The 23,270-nt window shown below is 40.2% G+C and overlaps 1 protein-coding gene across 1 annotated transcript in view; it reads right to left on the bottom strand.

Annotated features, from left to right (window-relative positions):
* LOC108791707 (transmembrane channel-like protein 2) overlaps window positions 1-23,270 on the bottom strand; it is a 52,325-nt gene that overhangs the window by 6,710 nt on the left and 22,345 nt on the right. Inside the window, exons 9-16 of the mRNA XM_018562265.1 lie at window positions 21,066-21,254; window positions 18,239-18,418; window positions 13,884-14,033; window positions 10,508-10,636; window positions 8,756-8,823; window positions 6,261-6,500; window positions 5,386-5,511; window positions 4,300-4,378 (exon numbers count right to left, since the gene is read on the bottom strand). Coding sequence (XP_018417767.1) covers window positions 4,300-4,378; window positions 5,386-5,511; window positions 6,261-6,500; window positions 8,756-8,823; window positions 10,508-10,636; window positions 13,884-14,033; window positions 18,239-18,418; window positions 21,066-21,254 — 1,161 coding nt within the window. The remainder of the gene's footprint in view (window positions 1-4,299; window positions 4,379-5,385; window positions 5,512-6,260; window positions 6,501-8,755; window positions 8,824-10,507; window positions 10,637-13,883; window positions 14,034-18,238; window positions 18,419-21,065; window positions 21,255-23,270) is intronic.

Raw genomic sequence — 23,270 nt, forward strand, 5'->3', positions numbered from 1 at the left:
TGGCTCCGGCCACTTGCAGAGAGATCAGCATCCCTGGTTACCTGCTAACCAGGGACACTGATCTCCAAACAGCTAACTCTCCCTGGCGCCCCAGGAGTCTCTTACTCCCGGCAGCCAAGGAGAGAAACACCGCTGTTTCTTTTTTTTTTCTTTATTCTGACACGGAGCAATGTCAGAATAGAAAAAAAAAAAATTCCCATTGAAACACATTGCTACATTACTATTGGCTATTTTAATTTGCAATAGCCAATAGTAAACTAGCATTGTACCCGCCATATGCAGTTCTCCATCAGGTCCATCAGCAGAGGGCAGGTATAATGCTAGTTTACTATTGGCTATTGCAAATTAAAATAGCCAATAGTAATGTAGCAATGTGTTTCAATGGGAATTTTTTTTTTTTCTATTCTGACATTGCTCCGTGTCAGAATAAAGAAAAAAAAAGACACAGCAGTGTCTCTCTCCTGGGCGTCCGGGAGCGGGAGGCTCCCAGAGCGCCCAGGAGAGGTTTTTTTTCCCGTTTTTTTTTTATGGCAGCAGAGCCGGCGGACAATAGGAAATTATTGGGCGGAGCTAGCTGTCACTGCTAGCTCCTCACAATCGTTTTCTATTTACTTTTTTTTTTAAAAACTTAAATTATTTTTCTGTTCTGCTCGGTCCCTCTGAGGGACCAAGCAGAACAGCCGAGCCGAATGCCGCTCAGGGGCATTCGGCTATTCACTCACTGCTGTTCGGCATCCATAAGAATAGCCTGAACAGCAGTGAGTAGCCTGCCGGAGGCTCGGCTCAGCCGATCCACATGTTGGATCGGCTGATTATCATTTTTTTATTAAACATATTTTTGTTTTAACTTTTCTTGACCTTTAAACTTTTTTTTTTTAAACTAGGGGGCACTAACAGGTTATTTTTTTATTTACAGGGGCTTTGATACTTAGTATCTCTGAGTAGAATACAGTATTCTGCTTAGAGATAATTTGTATCAGTTTGTAAACACAGCCGGGTAGCAGTTTACTGTCACAGTGCTGCGATCACAGCGATCAGCTCTCGCTGTGATCACAAAACTGTGACCACCTAATCTGCTGTTGAGGGTCTGCTTTGCACCCCGAGGAACCCATCAACAGTAGTAATTCAATGAGCTGCTGGTCCCTTCACAGACCAGTGCTCATGGTACCGAATGGTTAATGGTACCGGACATTAACGAACTGAACGATGGTGACGGGATAATTCTGTAATCGGTCATAAAGGGGTTAAGCCCAAGAGCAAATATAAGATGTCATATCTTGCAGTTTAATCTTTAGATGTGGTGACTGCATTTTTTTTAATGGCATATTTAACAGACCAAAAAGGAGCAAATAAGAGAAGTTCATTGTTTAAGGTGTACATATATTTTGATTGTGTAATTTCTTCAGTAATCTGCTCAAATGCAACTGAATAAGCCATGTTATGATCACCAATCCAGAACTCCTTTTCTGGCTTGTCAATGATGCATGTAGTACAGGGCTAGTAGATCAAATTCTAATATGTCACTTTTTGGTGGATCCACGAGAGTTAAATCACTAATTGATTTCTATGTCTCATAGGGACTTATGATGGCATCTCTAAGCTTTGGTTCCCATTTCTTACCACCTACTATGGGAATTGTTGATAAAGTCCAACTCTTCCTACTGGAATTTTTTATTAGGATGTTACCAGAACAGAAAGTGAGGGTATATCTCCCTGCTGGTGACATGGAGGCAAATATAATAGAGGATCTTACTTTTCCCCACCGTGGCCCTAGTTTAGCTGTATGTCTTGTTACAGAACACAACACTAGAAGTGGCAACACTCACTGTGTTGAAAGTGAAGTGAAGCTCCAAGGTAAGCAGAACTTTGAATTATGGCTCCATGAGATATAAGAAACCAAGGGTGACTCAGACACCAGCTCTAAATTAATTTTGTGTGGACTGACTATTTCAGTGTAGCTTTCATAGTCCAACCATGATGCACTTTAGAAATTCTGCTTTGAAAGCATAATTTTACTTGTGAGGCATGGCAGGGAAATATGAGTTCCTCATACAATATATTATCTCCCTGCCATTGTACATGCAAAGGCTTTAAGTACATATAATGCCAAAAAGGAAATTAGCAAGTTTAGTTTAGTTTTGCCGGAGGGGAACTGCAGGAAAACTGAAGATAAATATAAATTGCTTGAATATACACAATATATCCCAAAGTCAACAAATATTTCCTTTTGGACACAAAGGATATTTGGGAAGCCTTATAAAGGCACAAGAGTAAAATGTAATATATGGCATTTATATTTATGATTTAATTGCCTTGCTATACAATAGAAAATTAACAAGCTGAAGCTTTGCTTTAAAATCATGTCACAAGAATCTTCCAATCACAGACAATTTTAGTCTTATTGGATAACAATCTATTGTTTATGGCACCAGTAAAAACATGCAGTGAGATTTTACACCAACCACCACTGTCCACCTGAAGTATAGGGAGCATTGCACCATTGCCTACAGGCCACTTTCAGACAGGGCATGATCTAACAGATTTTCATAGCCACTGTATATACAAATCAAAGCTCTTGCAGTTTTTTTTATGGGGACCTGCTGCAAGAGCAGGAATTTGAACCTGATACTGATCCTGATGCTAACGCTTCACAGAGTAAGGCCTCATTCACACTGCCAGTGTTTATATGTGTTTAGAGCACATTTTTAAATGCACATAAATGCAGGTAATGATTTTTCAATGGTGTCATTCAGACTGAGGTGCTGCCAGATCACTTCCAGGAACTGGTAAAGATTGCTCCCCCCCGAACCTGACACGCCTGCTTTGCTTCCTGGGCTCCGTTGCCCCTCCTATGGACCTGTGACAACATCATGGGTGTCGGCAAGTAAAGGGTAGAGAGACCAGCGTCTGTTCACTGATCTCTTCTCTGCTGAATGAAGCCGGAAGCGATGTTGATTTCATCACTTCCGTTTCCTCAGCTGTCATTCCCTGGCTAGAGAAGCCAGAAAATAAGCTATTCAAGCATGATCCATGCTTGAATAGCTTCTTTGCAGTGGAAAGATGACACTACTAGGGGTCTACTAGACCACTAATGTCATCTTAAAGAGATATATTATCATGGCAAGTAATATTATTATTGCAATATTAATTAAGTATAGTAAAAAAAGTTTTAAAGAATAAAGTAAAATAAAAATAAATGTAAAAATACAAGAAAAATCCCCCGCACCCGCGAACATGTGCATAGTAAAATAGTAACATAAACACATACAAATACGTAAATGTTTTCGTATGTGCACTTACATACGAAAACAATGATTGCGCTACACATGTTAGGTATCGACATTCGACAGAGTGAGAGCAATAACTCTAGGGCCAATATTCATTGTTAACTCTAAACTGATGACCTGTGCATGCTTTTAAAGTCCATTATAGACAATTCGGGGTACCTTATTTTGTTGCTGTTTAAGGGGCTCATGTAATTTTAAGGCTTGGCATGTTGGTTATCAATTTACACAGCAAAACTTCATCTTTTTTATTATACAAAAAATGGGTATTACATTGTGTTTTGGTGCACTAAAATTAACATAAATATCATTTTTACTGAAATTGTGGTTTTGATAAAGATTTACGCAACCTCAAAATGTTTTATTCTACAGGGCTGTGCTTTCAGTAAATATATAAATCTGGGGGGTTTTAAGTAATTTTCAGGCCTAAAATATGGATTATAACAAGTGTGCAAAAAAAAGCCTCAGCAGCTAAAAGGTTAAAGCAAGAACTTCTAAATGCAGGAAAAGTGACCTGGGAAGCATAAACTTTGTTTATACTTCCCAGATAATTTCTTTTGTGTTTGGATAATCTAAATGCAGTACAGTACAAGTGTGAATGACGCCTAAGTAATGCAGGTTCTGAACCAAGTATCTACCCATTTTGTCCTCCTCCCTAATCCCTTAGCTTGACCTACAACTTTAGGAACCCACTAGCCAGCAGACAATCTTTCAGGTGGACAGATCATGCCTTAGAAACTGCCCTACGTGTCTATTGCCATGTAATTTGATTTGATAACACATTCAATAAATGTCCTACCTTGTGTCCATCCTACTGATTCCATTCAATACCCTTTTTAAATGCATGTTTATCAGTCTCAAAATATTAGGTGTATTTACTGTTATGGACCCCACTTGCTAAATACAGTATGTGCTAGTGGGTCACAACTTGAAATATACATATTTAAAGCCATTTTCATATAGTTAATAGTGACAATGATTCTGGATCATTACAAGGATACTTTAAACAACATACCCTCTGCATTTTCTTCTTCATCTCAATGTTAGCATTCTTGTAGGACTTTGATATAGCATTGAGGTAATATATTGCCATACTAAATAGAGCAACAATTAAAAAAACATATTATTACGTTGTATTTACTTAGATGGATATCACATCTTTACTAAATATATATCATCTTCACATAAGTATCTCACAATATAATGGATGGCAATCTTTAAACATTAGGTATTGGGTTTTATTGAATAAACATATTAAGTGAAGCAATTCCATTTGAAAAATATATTGTATCAACCTGCTTCTTCAATGAAGAATACATGTTCGGAAGTTTTGATTCCATGGAAAAGTTATCTATATCATCAGGTCACATATTAACCAGTACAAAAGTTATAAAGAGCAAATATTTTAATTGTTTTACACTGTTCATTAAGATACGTTTTCTGTTTATTAAAACAGCTTTGATCATAATGATTAGGGATGCACCAATACTGTTTTTTCAGTATCGAGTGCGAGTACCAATATTTTTTTTTTCAGTACTCGCCATACCGAATACCGATACAGAAAGTCCCATGAAGGAAGCCAGGCGGCGCCTAATGACTTGCCTCCCGGCTTCCTGCTTAGCCGGGAAGCCAGCTCTATGCTCCCTCGTCCACAGGTGACACGGAAGCATGAAGCCGGTTTTCTGGCCAATCAGGAAGCTTAGGGTTGGGTAATGACTTGCTGCCTGGCTTCCTGATTGGCCAGCTTCCCAACCAATCAGGAAGCCGGGCAGCGAGTTAATACACGCCACCCGGCTTCTTGATTGGCCGGGAAGCCAGCTCTATGCTCTCTCATCACCAAGTGACGAGGGAGCATGGAGCCGGCTCGCTGGCCAATCAAGAAGCCGGGTGGCATGTAATGACTCGACGCCCGGCTTCCTGATACCAGAATTTCCAGTATCAGAATAAGTATCGGAAGTATTTGCATGAGTATGAGTACCGATACTGATGCTAGTATTGGTATTGGTGCATCCCTAATAATGATTATTCCCATTTTGTCACATGACTATAATGATAATTGTGTTGTGTATTCTTTCTAAATGCACTCGTTTGTAATACTTACATCATTAAGAGAACTGCTGCAATGATTATTCCTGGATTAGATGCATAGCCAAATACTGTGGTCATAAAAGGTGGAAAATCCTTTTGCATGGTTTCCTGTAGTACATCATACATCCTGTGTTTTCCACTTGGAAAAAAATATAAACAGTACAAGTATAAAAGTGTCTACTTACATATGTTTGTTTATAGGTATGTTAGGTGCACTATAAAAAAAATGAACAAGGCAACAGAAACCAAGAACCCAATGTTATCCCATTATCCCCCATGTAATGGAGATAAACAAATGCAAACATAGTTAAAGTCCAATCTGGATTACCAGGTTAAATACAGTATATCCTGAAAAAACTAAAACTAATGCAGGCACCTCATCTAATGACTGGTAAGCAAAAATATATATTACATGTTGGGATTTAAGGCTCCATTTATACTATTATGCTTTCATTAAATGACACAGAATCTTGAATATTGCCAGTTTAATGCCTTTCCACAGCTCTTGAAATTTGTGTTTGTAAGCATACTTAAGCAGGCAGATATTTTTTTATTTTATTGTATAGGATGCAGGATATATTTGTTTCAGGATATATTTGTTTCTTACAATTTTCCACTGTTATTACAATTTCGAAGGTTTATTTACATTTGCATTAGTGGGGATGTTGCAGCTCAGATACAATGTATGCAAATCACAAATTTCCAATTCACACAAACATGTCAGTGGCTTCAGGTTTCACAGAACCCACCAAATACATACTGAGGCAGAATTTGCCCAGGCAGATCATTTACTCTACCACACTCACCTTGATGTGCCCAATATGCAACATCTATCTATCTATCTATCTATCTATCTATCTATTGATGTATTTTAACATGTTTTGTTACCTAAAAGGTCCACAGTCAAAGGAGGGAGATATGGTCATTATTGTGTATGCCACAGGCAGCAGGCTCATGAAGAGGATTAGTAGTAGAAGAGCCATGTAGAAATTGTTTGATTTTGAAGCTTTAAAAACCCGTTCTTGTGGAACATTGCTGCTCATTACTGCCCAGCACTGTAAGTACATTGAAGAGACGAGTCGTAGTACATTCACAATTATCAGCCCAGGTGCATAAAATGTGCCCATCCTGTAGAGAATACATAATGTGATAATGAACATTGTTTTCTGCTCTCTGCATTCCTCCATAGGGATTAAAGCCCTAAAGCCTTTTAAAAAACAAACAAACATGTCAGCAATGGCAACTCCCATGATATTGTTTTAAAGCATATAAAAATTAATAGAGCAGCCAAGCAAAATAGGCAAATAGGTACTGGCCTTAAACCAAATTCCTCCTCACCCCAGATTTACCAATTTATGATTATATTGCATAAAGTAGATCACAGGGTTGTTCTCAGCCCTCCCCTTAAATAAGCCATGATTGGTAAAAACTTGGAGAACAAATTGTGATGATAATGAGGTCTGATGAACCTCAAAGTGTGGAGAGAACACAATGCTACCCTGATTTTTCCCAAACCTTTGCAAGGCTCATAATAAGGACCTTGTTGTAAATGACCCTGTCATAAACAGGCTGAGAGAGCAGTTTAGCATTACACTTTAGCATTACTTTTACCTAAAAGTGAACTTTCATATTAATGTAAGAGAAGATACCATTCAGTTAGACACCAAACACCGTGCCCTTCTTAGGAGTGTTTTGAAGACATTGCTAGTGCAGGTTTATGGCATTTCTGCATTCTTTTGTAGCTGTCCTGTGTTATAGACTGATTTAGGCATGGCTGATGAAGCATAGATATGATATTGAAATGTGACCATTTTTGTTACTGACTTGCTAAATTGTGTGTGGCAATAATGTTTTTAACAATCATGGTTGATTTAAGGTGGTGGGTTGAGATTTATTGCATGAAGATAGAACAATCCTGTCATCTAGTTTATACAATAATTTTGTAAATCTGGGGGGAAAGATATTTGATTTAAGGCCAGAAGGCTAATAATACTCATTAGACATCTTAAGAGATATATACATCGGAAATATATAATGTTTGAATACCTAACAAATCATAACTTTATCTACTTATTATGTTGCTTGTTGGATTGTGAAACCTTGTCAGATAGGAATATGGAAATATATATTTAGAATAGTTATAATTAAGGGTGTGTCCACTGGAGCATAATAAAGCACTCAAGAACTATATAACAGCCTTCGGATTTTTTCATTGGGTGGGGCTGTTCTGCAACACACATTGAGGTAACAAGACAAAATGGCTGCAATTGCAGCTCTGAGCTCTCGTTTACCATTGCAACTAGGAAGGAATGATAATGAGATATTTATGATGGCAAGTGACTTTGCCAAATCAGATTAAACTTTCCCTGCAAGTGAATCGGACTACGCAAAACCACAGACCAGGCAAACTTTGCATATGAGATTTTCACTTTTCTTCCCTTTTATTTTATTGTTTAAGTCTCTATTGTAATTTATTTTCTGTAAGTATTTCTTGCACTGATTTTCCTTTTTTTTGCATTTTTGAAAAACCTTCCATACTTTTAAACTCTGTTACATTCCTCTCTGGGTGCAGCAGCAGGTGATAGAGCTATTTTTTTTAAAGGTCAGAATTGCAAAAGCGAATGCTGTAAATGGTGTGACTTTCCATTAAAACATGTAATAGCTGCTACCTTGTGTATACAAAGGTTGCTAGTGCTTAGCTCTATGTTCCGTAAGTTGGAAAATCTCTGCACAGGGTGAGGCTGAGAGCTTAATCATCACACAAATGTTCTCTTGTCTTTACAGTACAAAGTTATACTAAAACATCTTGATACAAGTAAATTTTAGTGACTGGACCACAGCTTTCCTATTGATTAATTACTTTGCTTTCCAGCATATTAATGTCATTATTTCAATAAGATACATTTCAGCTACAATATTTTTTGTTGAAAGAATTAAGTCATTGTTGTTTCACTGGTGAATCTAAACTCTTGGAATCCCCCAGAATGAGAGCTCAGGTAATATATGACATGTCAAAGGGATTAATTCACCCAAGTGCTGAATCATTTAGGGTGCACGCTGGTTATACATTTCTCTGCAGTCATTCCTCCTGGGACCATCACTGCATGTAGATGCACATTTATGTGATGAAGTGACTTAATGATAAAAGTAAACTGTAATAAACACAGAATGTAGCACAATCTGTGTTCTGCACGGTCAGATATGCTAGGATCTGTTTTTACCAGTCAAGTAAATTCACAGAGAACATGTGCCTAAAAGGTCAAGTTCACATGGAAAATTTAGCTAAATGCACCTGGGGAACCCGGTGGGATATGTCTGTAAAACAATAATACTTTAAAGAATCTGCAGTTGTTTTCAGGACACATGACATTCAATGACCTTACCATATCATGCCTTGATTGAAAATAAGGCCAAGAACATTGCCACTGATATCAAATTCAGCATAAGATGGCTGTAATTGAAAGAAGAGGGTGAATGTTATATAGAAATATTTTGAATGATGTAGTGCCTGATTGCACTACAGAAATCCCAAGACATCTAAAGCAGTAACATGGCGTGGCCAAAATACACTGCTATTTTTAGTAAGTGTAACCTTAGTGCAAGCTAAATACCTGACTAATTCTATTAATGCATCTCCCACATGTAACTTAAGCAAATAGATAATCTTTATACAATCAGGGCTGTAATTCAGAAAAGCAAATCTTGCTGCTGTAAAACTTACACTAACAACATTTGTAAATTAGGATGGTTAAAGGGAGCCTAAAACTAGGGTAAACATATATTTAGGGCTGCAACCAACTAATCCATTAATTGACAATAATCGATAATGAGAATAGTTGTCAACTATTCTCATTATCGATTAGTTGGTTAGATCCCCTAGCTCTCTCCTCCACGCTGGGAGGGCACAGCAAGCAGTGGGCGGGTGCAATAGCCAGCCTGCAAATTGGCTATTGCAATTTGAAATGGCCAATAGCAGGCTGACTATTGCACCCTCCTACTGCCTGCTGTATTTACATTCTGCAGCCATCTGCAGAATCTTGTCACTGGCAGCTGTCAATCCCTGGCTGAAGCTATTCAAGCACCATGTGCTTACAATTAGTGATGAGCCGAACACCCCCGTGTTCGGTTCTAACTCGAACTTTCGAACATGGAAAAAGTTCTAACTCGAACTTAGAACTCAATGCAAGTCTATGGGGGTAGAACTCAGAAATTTAAATGTCCCCATTTTGAAGCCTTATATGCAATTTATTGGCCATAAAAAGTGTATGGGGATCCGGGTACTGCCCTGGGGGACATGTATCAATGAAAAAAACACTTTTAAAAAATACAATTTTTAAAGGAGCAGTGATTTAACATCACTTAAAATGAAACATTAAAAATGCCTTTAAATATGGTGCCTGGGGGGTCCCCTTTCACTGACCGTAAAGTGGCAATGCAATTATTCAAAGAAAATTATAAAAGATGGGAAAAAAAGTCATTTTCGGTTTCGGCCTGACAAATTCTGCTGCCTGAGGTGTGTTGCAGTGTCATTCATTTTAATGGCACCCCAAAGGCATCTCCCACCCACAGTGTGATCGCCCGCACTGTAACGCACAGTACCGCAATGCCGTACGTTCCAGTGAAATGCGATTACAAAAAAATTGTGCCTGCAGTTTTATTCTAAAGTAAACTTTATGTTTGTAACACTGCTTTTGTGTATTTTATTTTAAACTAAGGATAGTATTTATTTAATTTTTTTATCCGATTAATCGAAAAAAAATATTCGGTCAAATAATCAATTATGAAAATAATCATTATTTGCATCCCTACATATATTCTCTAACAGGTAAGGTTCACCCCTGTAATTGAATTATGTGTATTGGATGTCAAAGGCCAACTTTCTAAACACAGTCATACAAAAGAACATGTATTACGTCAGCATGTAGGAAAATCTAAACATTATCAGTCTGGTAACATGAAAACTTCAAGAAAGTGTCCCACCATAATGGAACTAAATACTGGTAACACAGTTGATTACTTAGCTGCCCTGGTTTACAATATTAACGTAGCTGCAAATGTGTACAAAGGTTGTGTTATCCCTAAAATATAACAGTAAAAGTTTTCCTTGTATTTCCCTCCTAATAAAAGAAACTTACAAATCCACTTTCTAAATCCCAGCACCAGCAGTAGTTGAGAAATCTAACTATAACTGCTCGCCCAAAGTCTCCTACAAGAATCATGATGTATGTCATCTGGGTATCCGAGACTGTTAACTTCACAAACTCCTGTAAAAAACAGTTAAGCATTTGTTTTAATAGTGAACATTCAAAATATAAAACCCTGGGAAAGAAGTATTTATGCCATTTACAACTCAGCCCAATACAATTATACCTATAAATGTTCATTTTTTTCCTAAATAAAAGTAAGTGTCTGCCACAATGACAGTGCTTCCATACATTACTTGTACCACCCACTGACACTATAGGAGCTCTATTATTTCACTTGTAGCTTGCTGACCTTCCTGCCTATAGCTATGCCATTAATGCCATCTAAATTTCCATAGGTTGTCCTCGGCATTATGTTCAATGCACTCTACAAGATTCATGCTGGCATCAAGTCGGGATGCTCATATCTTCAAAGTGGCCAAAGGAGCCCATGTGCATAAGTCTGCTGGTCCCATTCTGTACGCTTTCTCAGTTGCTAAACAAGTACAAGCAGCTGTTGCTAGAGACTCAATACTCCTAAAAAAATCCATGCATTGATATGCTAAGGTGGGCCTACTGCTGTGGAGGGACCAAAAGAAGTTATATGTGCACTTTCCCTTGTTACTGTAGCAGCCTGAGGATATGAAATAAAATAAGTTTATAGTACCAGTCACTTTGTAATACTTTAAACTTAGATGCTTTCATGAAAAATATGTGACAAGATAGTGAAATAAGCCAGTGAAACTTTGCATTTCTGGACTTTTGGCACTGTGCTGTACCAGCAAAAGCAACAGAGAGAGCAATTGCTATGGGAATTGGGCTGTGGAGGTCCAGCACTTATCCTAATTAAATAATGTTTGTTACTTTCCCTCTCATTGCACCAATGATAATATCTTCATGGTATTATTACGGAGAATGTACTTTCATGTTCATAGTGTGTTATTTTGTGATTGATGTAATGGCACCGTAGGGTAATGCACTGCTGAATTTTCCCCTGTGTCAGTTAGATTGCTTTATCTTATAGTCTTGGTATTAGGAGACCTCCTGGGGTTGCTGGGTAACCATCAGGTGTGCCCTTGAAAAGAGTATACGTAGATAGGGCGGGAGCTGGGGGGGAGGTGGGGGGGGGCAATACACAGCTGCTAGTGTGTGGTACTGTTCATGAGGGGCCATGTAGGAAGGAACCATTACCTTACGGGCTTCCCTTAGGGGAAAAGCATAAGGACATTGTCCCACTCATGGGGAGGTAAGCCAGGGTATTGCTATACCCACTGCAAGATGCAGGTCTTTATCTTGTTCTCTCTATGAGTTGCTTTGCTTTCTTAACTCTTGCAATTGTTCAAGTACTGTGCTTCCATTACTCATTATGGCTGAATGCTCAATCTTTATTCTCCAGTAAAATTGCATGCCTTTTTAAGAAGTTTGGGGTAGACTCTATCTGTTATTCTGTACCAATGGAGGGCTACTCTTGGACATAGGTTTGTGCTCGGGGAAGAAAGGTTAGACCAGTGCCAGCAGGAGTGAATGGGCTGGCTGGAGGTCCTGGGTCCTGGTCAGATCAGGCTGGGTCACTCGATGTTTTTGTGTCTCTGTGATTTCCTTATTTAATGGACCACAGGTGCCACATGGACCTCCTGAGCCAGCAGAGGAATAAACAAACACATAAGTTATGGTGTGAAGCAGTTACTCGCATGGTGGTTCTGTTATGTTACAGCAGTTTGAGAGCAGATTAGGGATGCACCTATACCGATACTAGTGTCGGTATCGGTGCCGATAACAAGTTTTTGGCCGAGTACTCGTACTTACCCAAATGCCCCGATACCAGAATTTCTGGTCAGAGGAAAATTTCCTCTGACCAGCAGGTCTGTAGGGGAACATGGAGCCAGCTTCCTGTGCGATCAGGAAGCTGGGCAGCAAGTAATGGCCCACCTTGATGCTGATTGGCCGGGAAGTCGGCTTCCCGGCCAATCAGCATTGAGCCGGCCGAACAGTTGGCTCCATGCTGATTGGCCGGAAAGCCGGCTTCATGCTGATTGGATGGAAAGCCGGCTTCCCAGCCAATCGGCATTGAGCCGGGCGAACAGCTGGCTCGATGCTTATTGGCTGGGTAGCCGGCTTTCCAGCCAATCAGAATGGAGTCGGCTTCCCGGCCAATCAGGAAGCTCAATGCTGATAGGCATTGAGCCGGTTTCCCGGCCAATCACAATCAAGCTGGCCAAATAACATGGAGGCGGCTTCCCGGGCAATTAGGAAGTCGGGCACCATGTCATTACTCACCGCCCGGCTTCCTGATTCCCTGGGAAGCCGCCTCCATGCCAGCGAAAGCACAGGTATCGGTGAGTACTGAAAGCAAAGTATTGGTACTTGTACTTGATATCGAAGAACCGGTATTGAGGTGACTAGTATTGAGGTCTGTAGTAAGCATTAACACTTTAAAAATGTTACAGCTTTGCTTTAAAAACCTTACAAATCTTTAGAGTTAAGTAGCCATCTTTTATTTACTGTAGGTTAGCTTTAAAGAAGAACTCAGGGCATATGAAAACCTAGCCCTTGAAATGGGGCTACCCCTGCACTGCAAGGGTTAAGTGCTAATTATGCTCTAGGGTTTAAAATAAAAAAGAAATTGTCACTTGAGCCTCAATCCTGTGCCCTCCTCTCCGGCACTGAATGTCCCTCGGCATCCTCACATCTAGTACACTTTATTAGACGTGATGACTCACGGATCCTTAGACCGTCGGAGTCGGGGAAGAAGAAGCTGCAGGGACCAGTCTAGCAGTCAGACAGGACTGAGGATTTGGTCTTTTTTATTTTACACCCTAGAAAAAAATGAGCACGTATTCTTTGCAGTGTGGGGTAGTCCCACTGCATAGGTTAATTTTTCATATGCCCAGAGTTCTTCTTTAAAGCCTATCTCCAGGGAAAAAAACTATCCTTGCAGTGGGTTTACTGAAGCACTGCAAAGGTTAACTACTTGTTTATGTCTAGCAGTATTATAAAGAGGATTTTTACTTACCTGATCCTCACTCCCCTGGCTGTCGACAGTTGCCTCACCTCTCTCCTCTTTGCTCTGGCTTGTGGACTGTCCTTTGGCATCCTTACATATAATGCACAGCTATAAGCATCAGTGTAGGCGGGAGGAGGCTGTGGGAGCTGGTCTTGGAGCCAGCGGGAACAGGGATCAGGTAAATAAAAGTCCTTTACAAAACCCTCATAGTGGGGCTACCACTTTTACCTGGAGATAGGCTTTGAAGTGTATAATGCCTCAGTATAAGGTTTATAAACAAGAGAAACAATATTTTCTCTGATCTATACATACAAAACAACTTACAATCCCCACATTAGTTTCCCAGCAGGGACCTCTGGGCATATCCGCTGGATGAATGTAGGGTGTTGCAGTGCTCCCATTGCTATGTGTAGCATTATAAAGGCTGTTTAACAATGTTGCAGTTTGGTTCTTTATCACTTCTTCTTCTGCTAACTGAAATCAGAAAAATCGTTAGAAGATCATATATGTTGTGATAAGTGTCATACATTGGTAAATGTTATTATCTAAATGTACTTCGGAGAAGAATACATTTTGTATCAATGTCTGGCAAACAAAGTTGCTCCTATTGATGTGTATTGTGGGCCGTGGAAACTTTGGCATGATGGGTGGAATTCAATAGTGATGGGCTGAACACCCCCCTGTTCGGTTTGAACTTTAGAACATGGAAAAAGTTTGAATTCGAACTCGAACTCAATGCATGTCTATGGGGCCAGGACTTAGAAAATCTATTGTCCCCATTTTGAGGGCTTATATGCAATTTATTGGCCATAAAAAAGGGGATTTGGGTACTACCCTGCGGGATTCCATAGCCAGGCTGTCTATTGGCTATGGAATCTGCTTACTGCCTGCTGTCAATCACAAGGGAGGCAGACCTGACAATGAACCAGTCTCTCAGAGTTCCTCATCAAGCTCCATCCACCCACAACAAAACTCCTTGGCTGCTGTGCCTGGCTGTGTGACAGGTGCAGTGGCTAGGCAGATATGTATCTGCCTTTGTATCACAAATGGCGGTGCTTGTGCCAAATTCAGGTACTTTTTTCCAAACAGGCACATGAATTTGGGGTAAGCACCGAGATTTGTTATGCGGAAGCACAAAGGCATTCTAAAGAGTGTCGTAGACTGTAAAGATCTAAATACGGATACAACCTGTTTATCTGATGCAAGCTTTTGATATTTTGAGACAAAATTACTACACAATAGTCTGCCTCTCCTGTTATTCTCTCTCTTCATCCCCGATTTATTTTGTGACCCCCCCAACAGGTTTTTGGAGTCTTCTCTACAGAGATGATCTAGATTTAGCCCATCATCTTGTCCATGATAAATAAATATCTATTTATGTTCTTGTTATACAAGCAGCAATGTAATCAGTGATGACAACATCTCAATCTCTTATCGCAGGGCTCAAAATTTCCACTCGCCTGCTCGCATTTGGTTAGTGGAAAAAAAGTGAGGGTGAGTGGAAATTCAGTCAGGCACGCGGTCACGGTCCTGACAGCTCCTGGCTGTGCTGGCTCCGTTCCTTTTGGCCAGTGCTCTTCACTGAACTCTGGCTGAAAAATTGGATTAGTAAGGTCTTCAGCAGACCTTACTAATCACCACTGGATTACCAGGCATTGTGCCTGCTTGCCTCCTCCCTGCAAAAAGGCTCTGTATTATATTTTAAGTGTGGTAGGGTGGGGTGGGGGACAGGGACGGGGGGAGAGAAAATGATTTATGTGGGGGGGGGCAGGGAACAGGGGGGTGTATTATTTTATGTGTGGGGGAAAAGAGTGTATTATTTTATATGTGGAGGGGGCAGGGAACACGGGGAAGAGTGTATTATTTTATGTATGGGGGGAGGGAAGAGTGTATTATTTTATGTTAGGCGGGGCAACTGGTGGCGAGTAACTCATAAGGCCTGGCTAGTAGCTCAGGACATGGAATTATGAGCCCTGTCTTATCGCTTATTACTGCAGATGTACACTTCTGCCATTTGACAGCCGAACTCACCATATGCAATGGCCACTGACAGTGACAAAAGATGTAGTGTCAAATCCAGTGCATATGTATAAAGATCCTTAATATTTTTATTGTAGCTGATATGTCAACATTACAAAATGGTTGATTGTACCCATCCCCTCCACCATACCTCCATGACTGGCAGCACAGAAAGATCCCATTTCAGTGTGAAAGTTTCACTTTTTATGGTTTAAACCTATTTTGATTATACCATGGTGAGGAGGGGAAATGGCTATACACAATATGCTAAGATTAAAGTTTCTGCACATGTACTAAGTTAGGCACATGGGAATAATAAATATACAAGACGTGTGCAGTTGTGCACTAAATCTAAAATAAGATTAATGTAGATACTTGCAAAATTAAAGAGTGCCGTGCTCAAAAACTGACAAACTAAATATGTTAACATACTGTATATACAATAAAAAGTGATAACAAATCATGCAATATATTATACACAACCCACAGTGATACTGCTCTTTTAGTGACAATCTAATAAAAATCATATAAACCGTCTGGTATAAACATTTATTCCCCTATGTCCAAATAAAGAATGTCCTTAGCGTAACATACACTTTATTGCCAAACGTATTGGGACACCCTTCCAAATCATTGGATTCAGGTGTTCAGGAAATATCCTTCCTATTAAATATTCCACGGTCAACTGTTAGTGGTATTATAACAAAGTGGAAGCAACTGGGAACAAGAGCAACTCAGCCATGCAGTGGTAGGCCAGGTAAAATGGCAGGGCAGGGTTAGCGCATGCTGAAGTGCACAGTGCACAGAAATCGTTTAACTGTCTGCAGAATTAATAGCTACAGACCTCCAAACTTCGTGTGGCCTTCAGATTGGCACAACAACAGTGCTTATGGGTTTCCATGACCGAGCAGCTGCATCCAAGCCTTACATCACCAAGTGCAATGCAAAGCGTCGGATACACTAGTTTAAAGCACAACGCCACTGGACTCTAGAGAAGTGGAGACGTGTTCTCTGGAGTAACGAATCACACTTCTCTGTCTGGCAATCCAATCCTGGGTTTTGGCGGTTGCCATGAGAACGTTACTTCCCTGACTGCATTGTTCCAAGTGTAAAGTTTGGTGGAGGGGTAGGAGGGGCATACCAAGAAATTTTGGACAATTTCCTGCTACCAACTTTGTGGGAACACTTTGGGGATGGCCCCTTCCTGTTCCAACATGACTGCACACCAGTGTACAAAGCAAGGTCCATAAAGACATGGATGAGAGAGTTTGGGGTGCAGGAACTTGGCTGGCCTGCACAGAGTCCTGACCTCAACCCGATAGAACACATTTGGCATGAATTAGAGCAGAGACTGCAAGCCAGGCCTTCTCGTCCAACATCAGTACCTGACTTCACAAATGCGCTTCTGGGAGAATGGTCAAACATTCCCAAAGACACACTCCTAAACCTTGTGGACGCATTCCCAGAAGAGTTGAAGCTCTCATAGCTGCAAATGGTGGGCCAACTCAATATTGAACACTACAGACTAAGACTGGGATGCCATTAAAGTTCATGTGCTTGGAAAGGCAGGCGTCCCAATAATTTGGCAATATAGTGCATGACCGGCAGAAATGAAATGCAGCATATTACCTGTGCAATCGATTGCAAATGCCTCTTCCACAAATACCTTTCAAAGTGCTGTTCACCTGCCTTTCAGACCTCTATATAAAGTCCTAGCCACATTTGTCCCCTTTTTTAATATACAGGCAAGGGAATGGAGCCCACCACTCCACAAGCCAGCTGTCACTGGACCTCCTTTCCAAGGTGCTTCACACTGTTAGTGCCTTTGAACCATTTCCTCAAAGATTTCCCAATATCCCTCCTTGATAGCTCGACAATACTCGGAGCTGGGAAGCACGGACTACAGCTGGTAGCGTTTCAGAGAACGGACGAGTAATTTTATCCTCTGGCTACTTTGTTTTATGTGAGTATTGTATCTTCACATGCGAGTAGTATTTTATTAAAGCATTTTTTATCATCTAGTTGTTTGCACTATGGAGTATTTTCTCTGTTCATGTATTTTCAAGCAATCGAGGAGGGATATTGGGAGATCTGGAGGAAACAGTCCAAAGGCACAAACAGTGTGAAGCACCTTAGAAAGGAGGTCCAGTGACAGCTATCTTGTCGAGTGGTGGGCTCCGTTCCCTTGCCTGTTCATTAAAAAAGGGGACAGGCATGGCTAGACCTGTATATAGAGGTCTGAAAGGCAGGTGAGCGGCACTTTGAAGTATGTTTGTGGTGGAGGCATTTGCAATCGATTGCTCGGGTGATATGCTGGATTTAATTTCTGGCGGACATATGTTACGCTAAGGACATTCTCTGTTTGGACATAGTGGAATAAATGTTTAAACCAGACGGTTTATATAATTTGTACTGGATTGTCACTAAAAGAGCAGTATCACTGTGGGTTGTGTATAATATATTGCATGATTTGTTATCACTTTTTATTGTATATTTGTTAACATATTTAGTTTGCCAGTTTTTGAGTGCGGCACTCTAAGTTTGCAAGTAGACACAAAAGAACACCATAAAAATATGTTAACGCTTAGCGGGTCTCTTCATTTTTTTGGACAATACATTATTTTGTTTATTTAGAATTTTAAGATACAAAGCTTTCATACTTTTGCATTAACATCCTGGATTAAAGCCAAAAGAAAGGTGTACAGATTTCCCAGGAACAATGCAAATATCCGTCCAAGTTGCCATTTCAAGGCCAGCCTAGGATGATAATTTTCCATTGCAGCTATTGTTTCAAACAACGGAGGACAAAACATTGATAACAAGTTCATTACGATTTCTATCTGCAAGTAGAAAATGTATATTACGTTACTCAAAAAACATCATGATTAGTAAAAAATACAATATTAATGCACCTATAGATACCTTGTTTAGTTTCTCCAATCATCTATTAATGCATTTTGGAAGAAAATCTGATCTTTGTTTAATGGCTTCCTACTTCTTCTCTCCCCACCATAAAAAGAAGGTAAAATTCTGAGCAATTCTGAACCACACCTTATTGCTTCACTCGTTTAGATCCTAAGCAGAGTGTTCATGAAGTGCAAACATTTTTATTAATCTATTAGGCTGGGTTCACACCTAGGCGTATCAAATATGCACGTTTGGTGCAGCGCGTTTTTACCGCGATTCACGGTAAAAAAACGTGCGACTAACGTATGTTTCCGAGGGCTACCTGGCTGTATCCCAATGGATACGCGTGGCAAATACGCCCCAAAGAAGCTCCTGTGAACCATACCCATAGGAAATAATGGGATTTCGGTGTTTGAGCGTTTTGCAGAGCGTAGGAACGCGCTACAAAATGCCCAGGTGTGAGCCGGGCCTAAGAGTGACTTATAAAGTAGGTCAATACAAAGCTCCAGTTATCTGTGCTGCTGTTTTGACACTGGGTCCATAGAGTTGGCGCTGAGCTCTGTTGTGAGCATGCCTGTTTGGCTGTTTTCTTACTACTCTTCTACTCCCTCCAACCTGCATATCTAGTGACAGTGTTTGGCTCAGGGAAGCACCTGGAGCCCAAGACAATTCCTGTCAATCATAGCTAATTAAGTATTTGTCTTCTAGCTAGATGAGAGGTCGCACAGAGGTGGTGGGGAGGGGGACCTACTGTTGACTACACTATCTCAGCAATAAAACAAGCTAGAAAGATGGGACAAACATGCACTTTGCCACCTGGGGGGACAGGAGCACAACAATGTGCAGTGATACCTCTTTAAAAGTGAACAATAATATGCACCATACAGTAAAATAAAGTACATAAAATCAAGCATATGTAGAGTATGTGAAGGCAGTCTACCAGCTAAGACACTTTGGCCACTGCTGCAACATGCTTCACATTTATAAGCTATCTACTGGGTTTGACTTGTATGTGTATGTAGCTCAGAGCTTGGGTGGCCCCAGATTTTTTGTGACAGAATATTGTGTCTTTTAAGCAAACATTCCCCATTCTCATATGAAGCTCAATCAATCTCCCAACTAGCAAAGTCAGCAATTAGGTCAATATGAAACAGCAAATGGAATCGCACAAGCCAACTAAATGGTACAATGTAATGGGTTAATAGAATATGGGAAGTTGCGTCCTTTATCCCTAAGGAGTGTAGTGCTGGTTCATGTGTCTGGACACAGGAAAGGAAGCTGGTGTTCAGAAGGAAGAATGCTTCAAGGCAGGAAACAGTTATAGGAAAGGGTAGACGATACAACAGAACCAGCAGTAACATGTGGACAAGAGGACTCTGAGGAACAACAGAAATAGGTGGACAGGATAACCAGGGGAAGAAGCAACAAGGAAGTAGTAGAACGGCCAGCTGAAACAGATCAATAAGCAGGAAGCCCAGCAGTAGAACACACCACTGAGGACCAACCTATAGTAAGTGACCCAGCAGCTGATCAAAGATGAACATATCACAGACAATGGTTGACTGTCTAAATGAATCTATGGGAGGTATACCCCTAAAATGTAGAGGCCTAATTATTATCAGCAATAGGATTCATCCCTGGTTTGTAAAAATGAGTGAACAGAAAAGTATGGTTAAATGCAACTGATACCCACAAATCTTCAGAGTCACAGTTGTATTTGAATTAAAGATAACACCTAATTATTATTATTATACAGGATTTAGATAGCACCAATAGTTTGTGCAGCACTTTACAAAATAAGGAAGACATAACAGATACAATACAATTCAAGACAAAATAGTTAGAAGGGCCCTGCCTGTGAGAGCTTACAATCTAAAAGGGAGGGGCAAGTGATACAAAAGGTGGTAGCTTTGTGGGAATGAGTTTTGTGAGAAAGTAATAGTTTAGTGGTTAGGTTCAGGAGTGATAGGCTTCCCTGAAGAAATGAGTCTTCAAAGATCGCTTAAAGCCAGACAGAGTAGGAGATAGCTGAACAGGGTGGGGTAGGGAGTTCCAGAGGATGGAAGAGACTCTAGAGAAGTCCTGGAGGGGAGCATGGGAGGAGTTGACAAGGGAGCTAGAAAGCAGGAGGTCTTGGGAGGAGCGGAGAGGATGGTTAGGGTGATACTTTAAGGCAAGTTGAAGATATAGCTGGGGGCATTGTTGATAGCTTTGTAATGTGGTTGTTAATATTTTGAATTCTATTCTTTGGACAATTGGAAGCCAGTGCTGGGATTGACAGATAGGGGTTGTAGACACTAAGCGGTTGGTTTGGTGGATCAGTTTGGCAGCAGCATTCATGATAGATTGAAGGGGGCATAGCCTGTGTAGAGGTTGGCCTAATGAGGAGAGTGTTTGTATTCATAACAATCACACTAATTCTCCATTTCTTATAAATAATTGCAAGAAACTGTTCATCTTTTATTTCCATGATCAATTTATAGGGGAGAAAACACATTTTGACAATTCAGTTTAATTTTGGTGATGGTTGCACATTATAAGACCTGATTTCACATTCTCCAGCATATCAATGTATCATACCTCGTTATTTTGATACCAACTTGGGTTATCCAGCTTTTTATATTCTTGTCCCCTCTGTACAACAAAGTAAATGAGATAGCCACTTCCTCCAAGACAAGCGACAATCAAAATATTTGCCAATATAATTAGGAAGCGTTGAAGATGAACATTTTCTTCCTTCGTGTTTTCTTGCTCATCCACAATAGATTCCTGTTGTCAAAAGAAAATCAACTAAATGCCGACCTGTAAGTAGTGAACATTATAATTCCAGTGCCCAGACTATGGACTTTCTTCGCTGCTTGAAATTAGTTAATTCTTACAGATCCTCAAAGATCACACTTTGGTTTTAGTCAGTTTCTAACAGTTAAAAAACATCTGCTGGTTGGTTACATTAGAGGGCTAGCAGGTTGCCAAGATCTGGTCTCATAGAAAAAAATAAAGCTAAGAATTCAGTGCCTCTGTTGTCAACATTGAAAATGTGTTTCTCTACAATGTCCATAGCTACAGAGGTGAATGAGGGTTTTCAAAGTGCTTTTACTGTTTGTGAAGAATATGGAAGTAATTTAGTGTGCATGAACTGGGCATAGGTTCACTTCAATATATTCTTCTGCCACTATAGTCCAAGTGATGTTAAATTTGTATGTTTGTAAAGGAAAACAAAACATTTACATTTTTTTTCTGTTTTGGTATCGTGGTCAGTTTAGTACATTGATTGGAAATGTTTTTGAAAAACAGATGTCAATATGTTTACACTAATTCTAAACATATATCTTTGTACACATGAATATCAAAATGGGACACCTGGTACGCATTCCTAAAATGATATACAGTATATACTGTCATACAGTCCAGGGGACTGAATAAATAAATTATGCCAAATGGTTCAATGCACTCAAGAGCTCAGAAAAGTTTTTAATGTACTCTACTCTCCTTAGCAGTACAATGAAAAGAGGGAGCAACGTCTGCATGTGTTGACACTAAACCGCTACCCCAGCAGGCCCTTCCCCTCAGGAAAGCACTGAAGACTGGACTGGTGAATAAAATGTAAAACACACTCATGTGTACGAATCCACAGGCTACCTAAGCTATTCTAAAGTATAGGGAATATCCTTTGAATACAAGGAGGGCAAACTACATAGACTGTAGAAGACAAAATCTGGAAGACAAAAGCTGTGCATGGTAACCAATCAGCTTCTGGCTTTTACTTTCAAAAGTTAACTGAACAAACGGAAGACAGTGTCTTTTTTTGTAGAAAAAAAATATATAAGACACGGTCTTACTTTCGGGGAAACACGGTAGTATAAAGAGGTATGACAACACGCACAATGGATCAAGGTATTTAGTTCTGTTCCACTATCTACAATATACGTTTAATTAATATTTGGATTCTGATCTTTTGTCTCTATCCCAACAGCCAGCTGTTACAAACCTTGGCCTGAACCTTCAACTCCCATCCAGTCTCCTGAACAGTTACCTTCACTACCCAGCTGTTACCAACTTTGGTTTGATGCTCAGCTCCGATCCAGTCTAATGAATCTTTACCCCTGCTGTTTGGCCGTTACCAACCTTGGTTTGTATCCTGTCCATGTTCCCGTCAACTGCCCTAGTACCCGGTGTTCCTGTGTCTAGTTTATTTTTAGTTTATTTCCAGTGATCTACAATCCAGTGATCCATGAACCTACAAGTCTTGATATATCTGGTACTGCCTGTAACAGCGGTAGTTGTGCCACTCCATGTCCTTGCATTCCCTGTTGTTTTTCCCAGGGGTGTTGGACAGGAGGGGAAACAGAAGCCCCCTTGTCAACTCAGCCTCTGCCAGGACAAAGGCAGCAAAAGATAAGGAAAGTATTCTCTGAACTGGCACTCTGTCCTGCATAAACTGTGTGGCAATGATTGTTAAATTATTGGAAGAAATGGGATGCAGAAAAAATAATCTACCAATCTAAAGCATTGGCTGGGCCACTTTGGTCAGGATACGTATGGAGGAGGTAACATTGTCAAGGTGGGTACATATGGGGAAAGTTTGCAATGTGATAAAGTCATAAGACAACCTCACAAAGAAAAGCAAAACATTTTACATAAGGATAATGGCATTGAAGTCAAAAGAGAAATGAAGAGCTGGGGATGTTTGTATTTGACCACCAATGTAAAGGGGCACTACACTGACCACCAATATAACAAGGGGTACTACAGTGACCACCAATTACCACCAATACACTCACTACC

Source organism: Nanorana parkeri, unplaced genomic scaffold (genome assembly GCF_000935625.1).
Source record: "Nanorana parkeri isolate BGI_ZX_2015 unplaced genomic scaffold, ASM93562v1 scaffold569, whole genome shotgun sequence".
Taxonomy (NCBI): Eukaryota; Metazoa; Chordata; class Amphibia; order Anura; family Dicroglossidae; genus Nanorana; species Nanorana parkeri.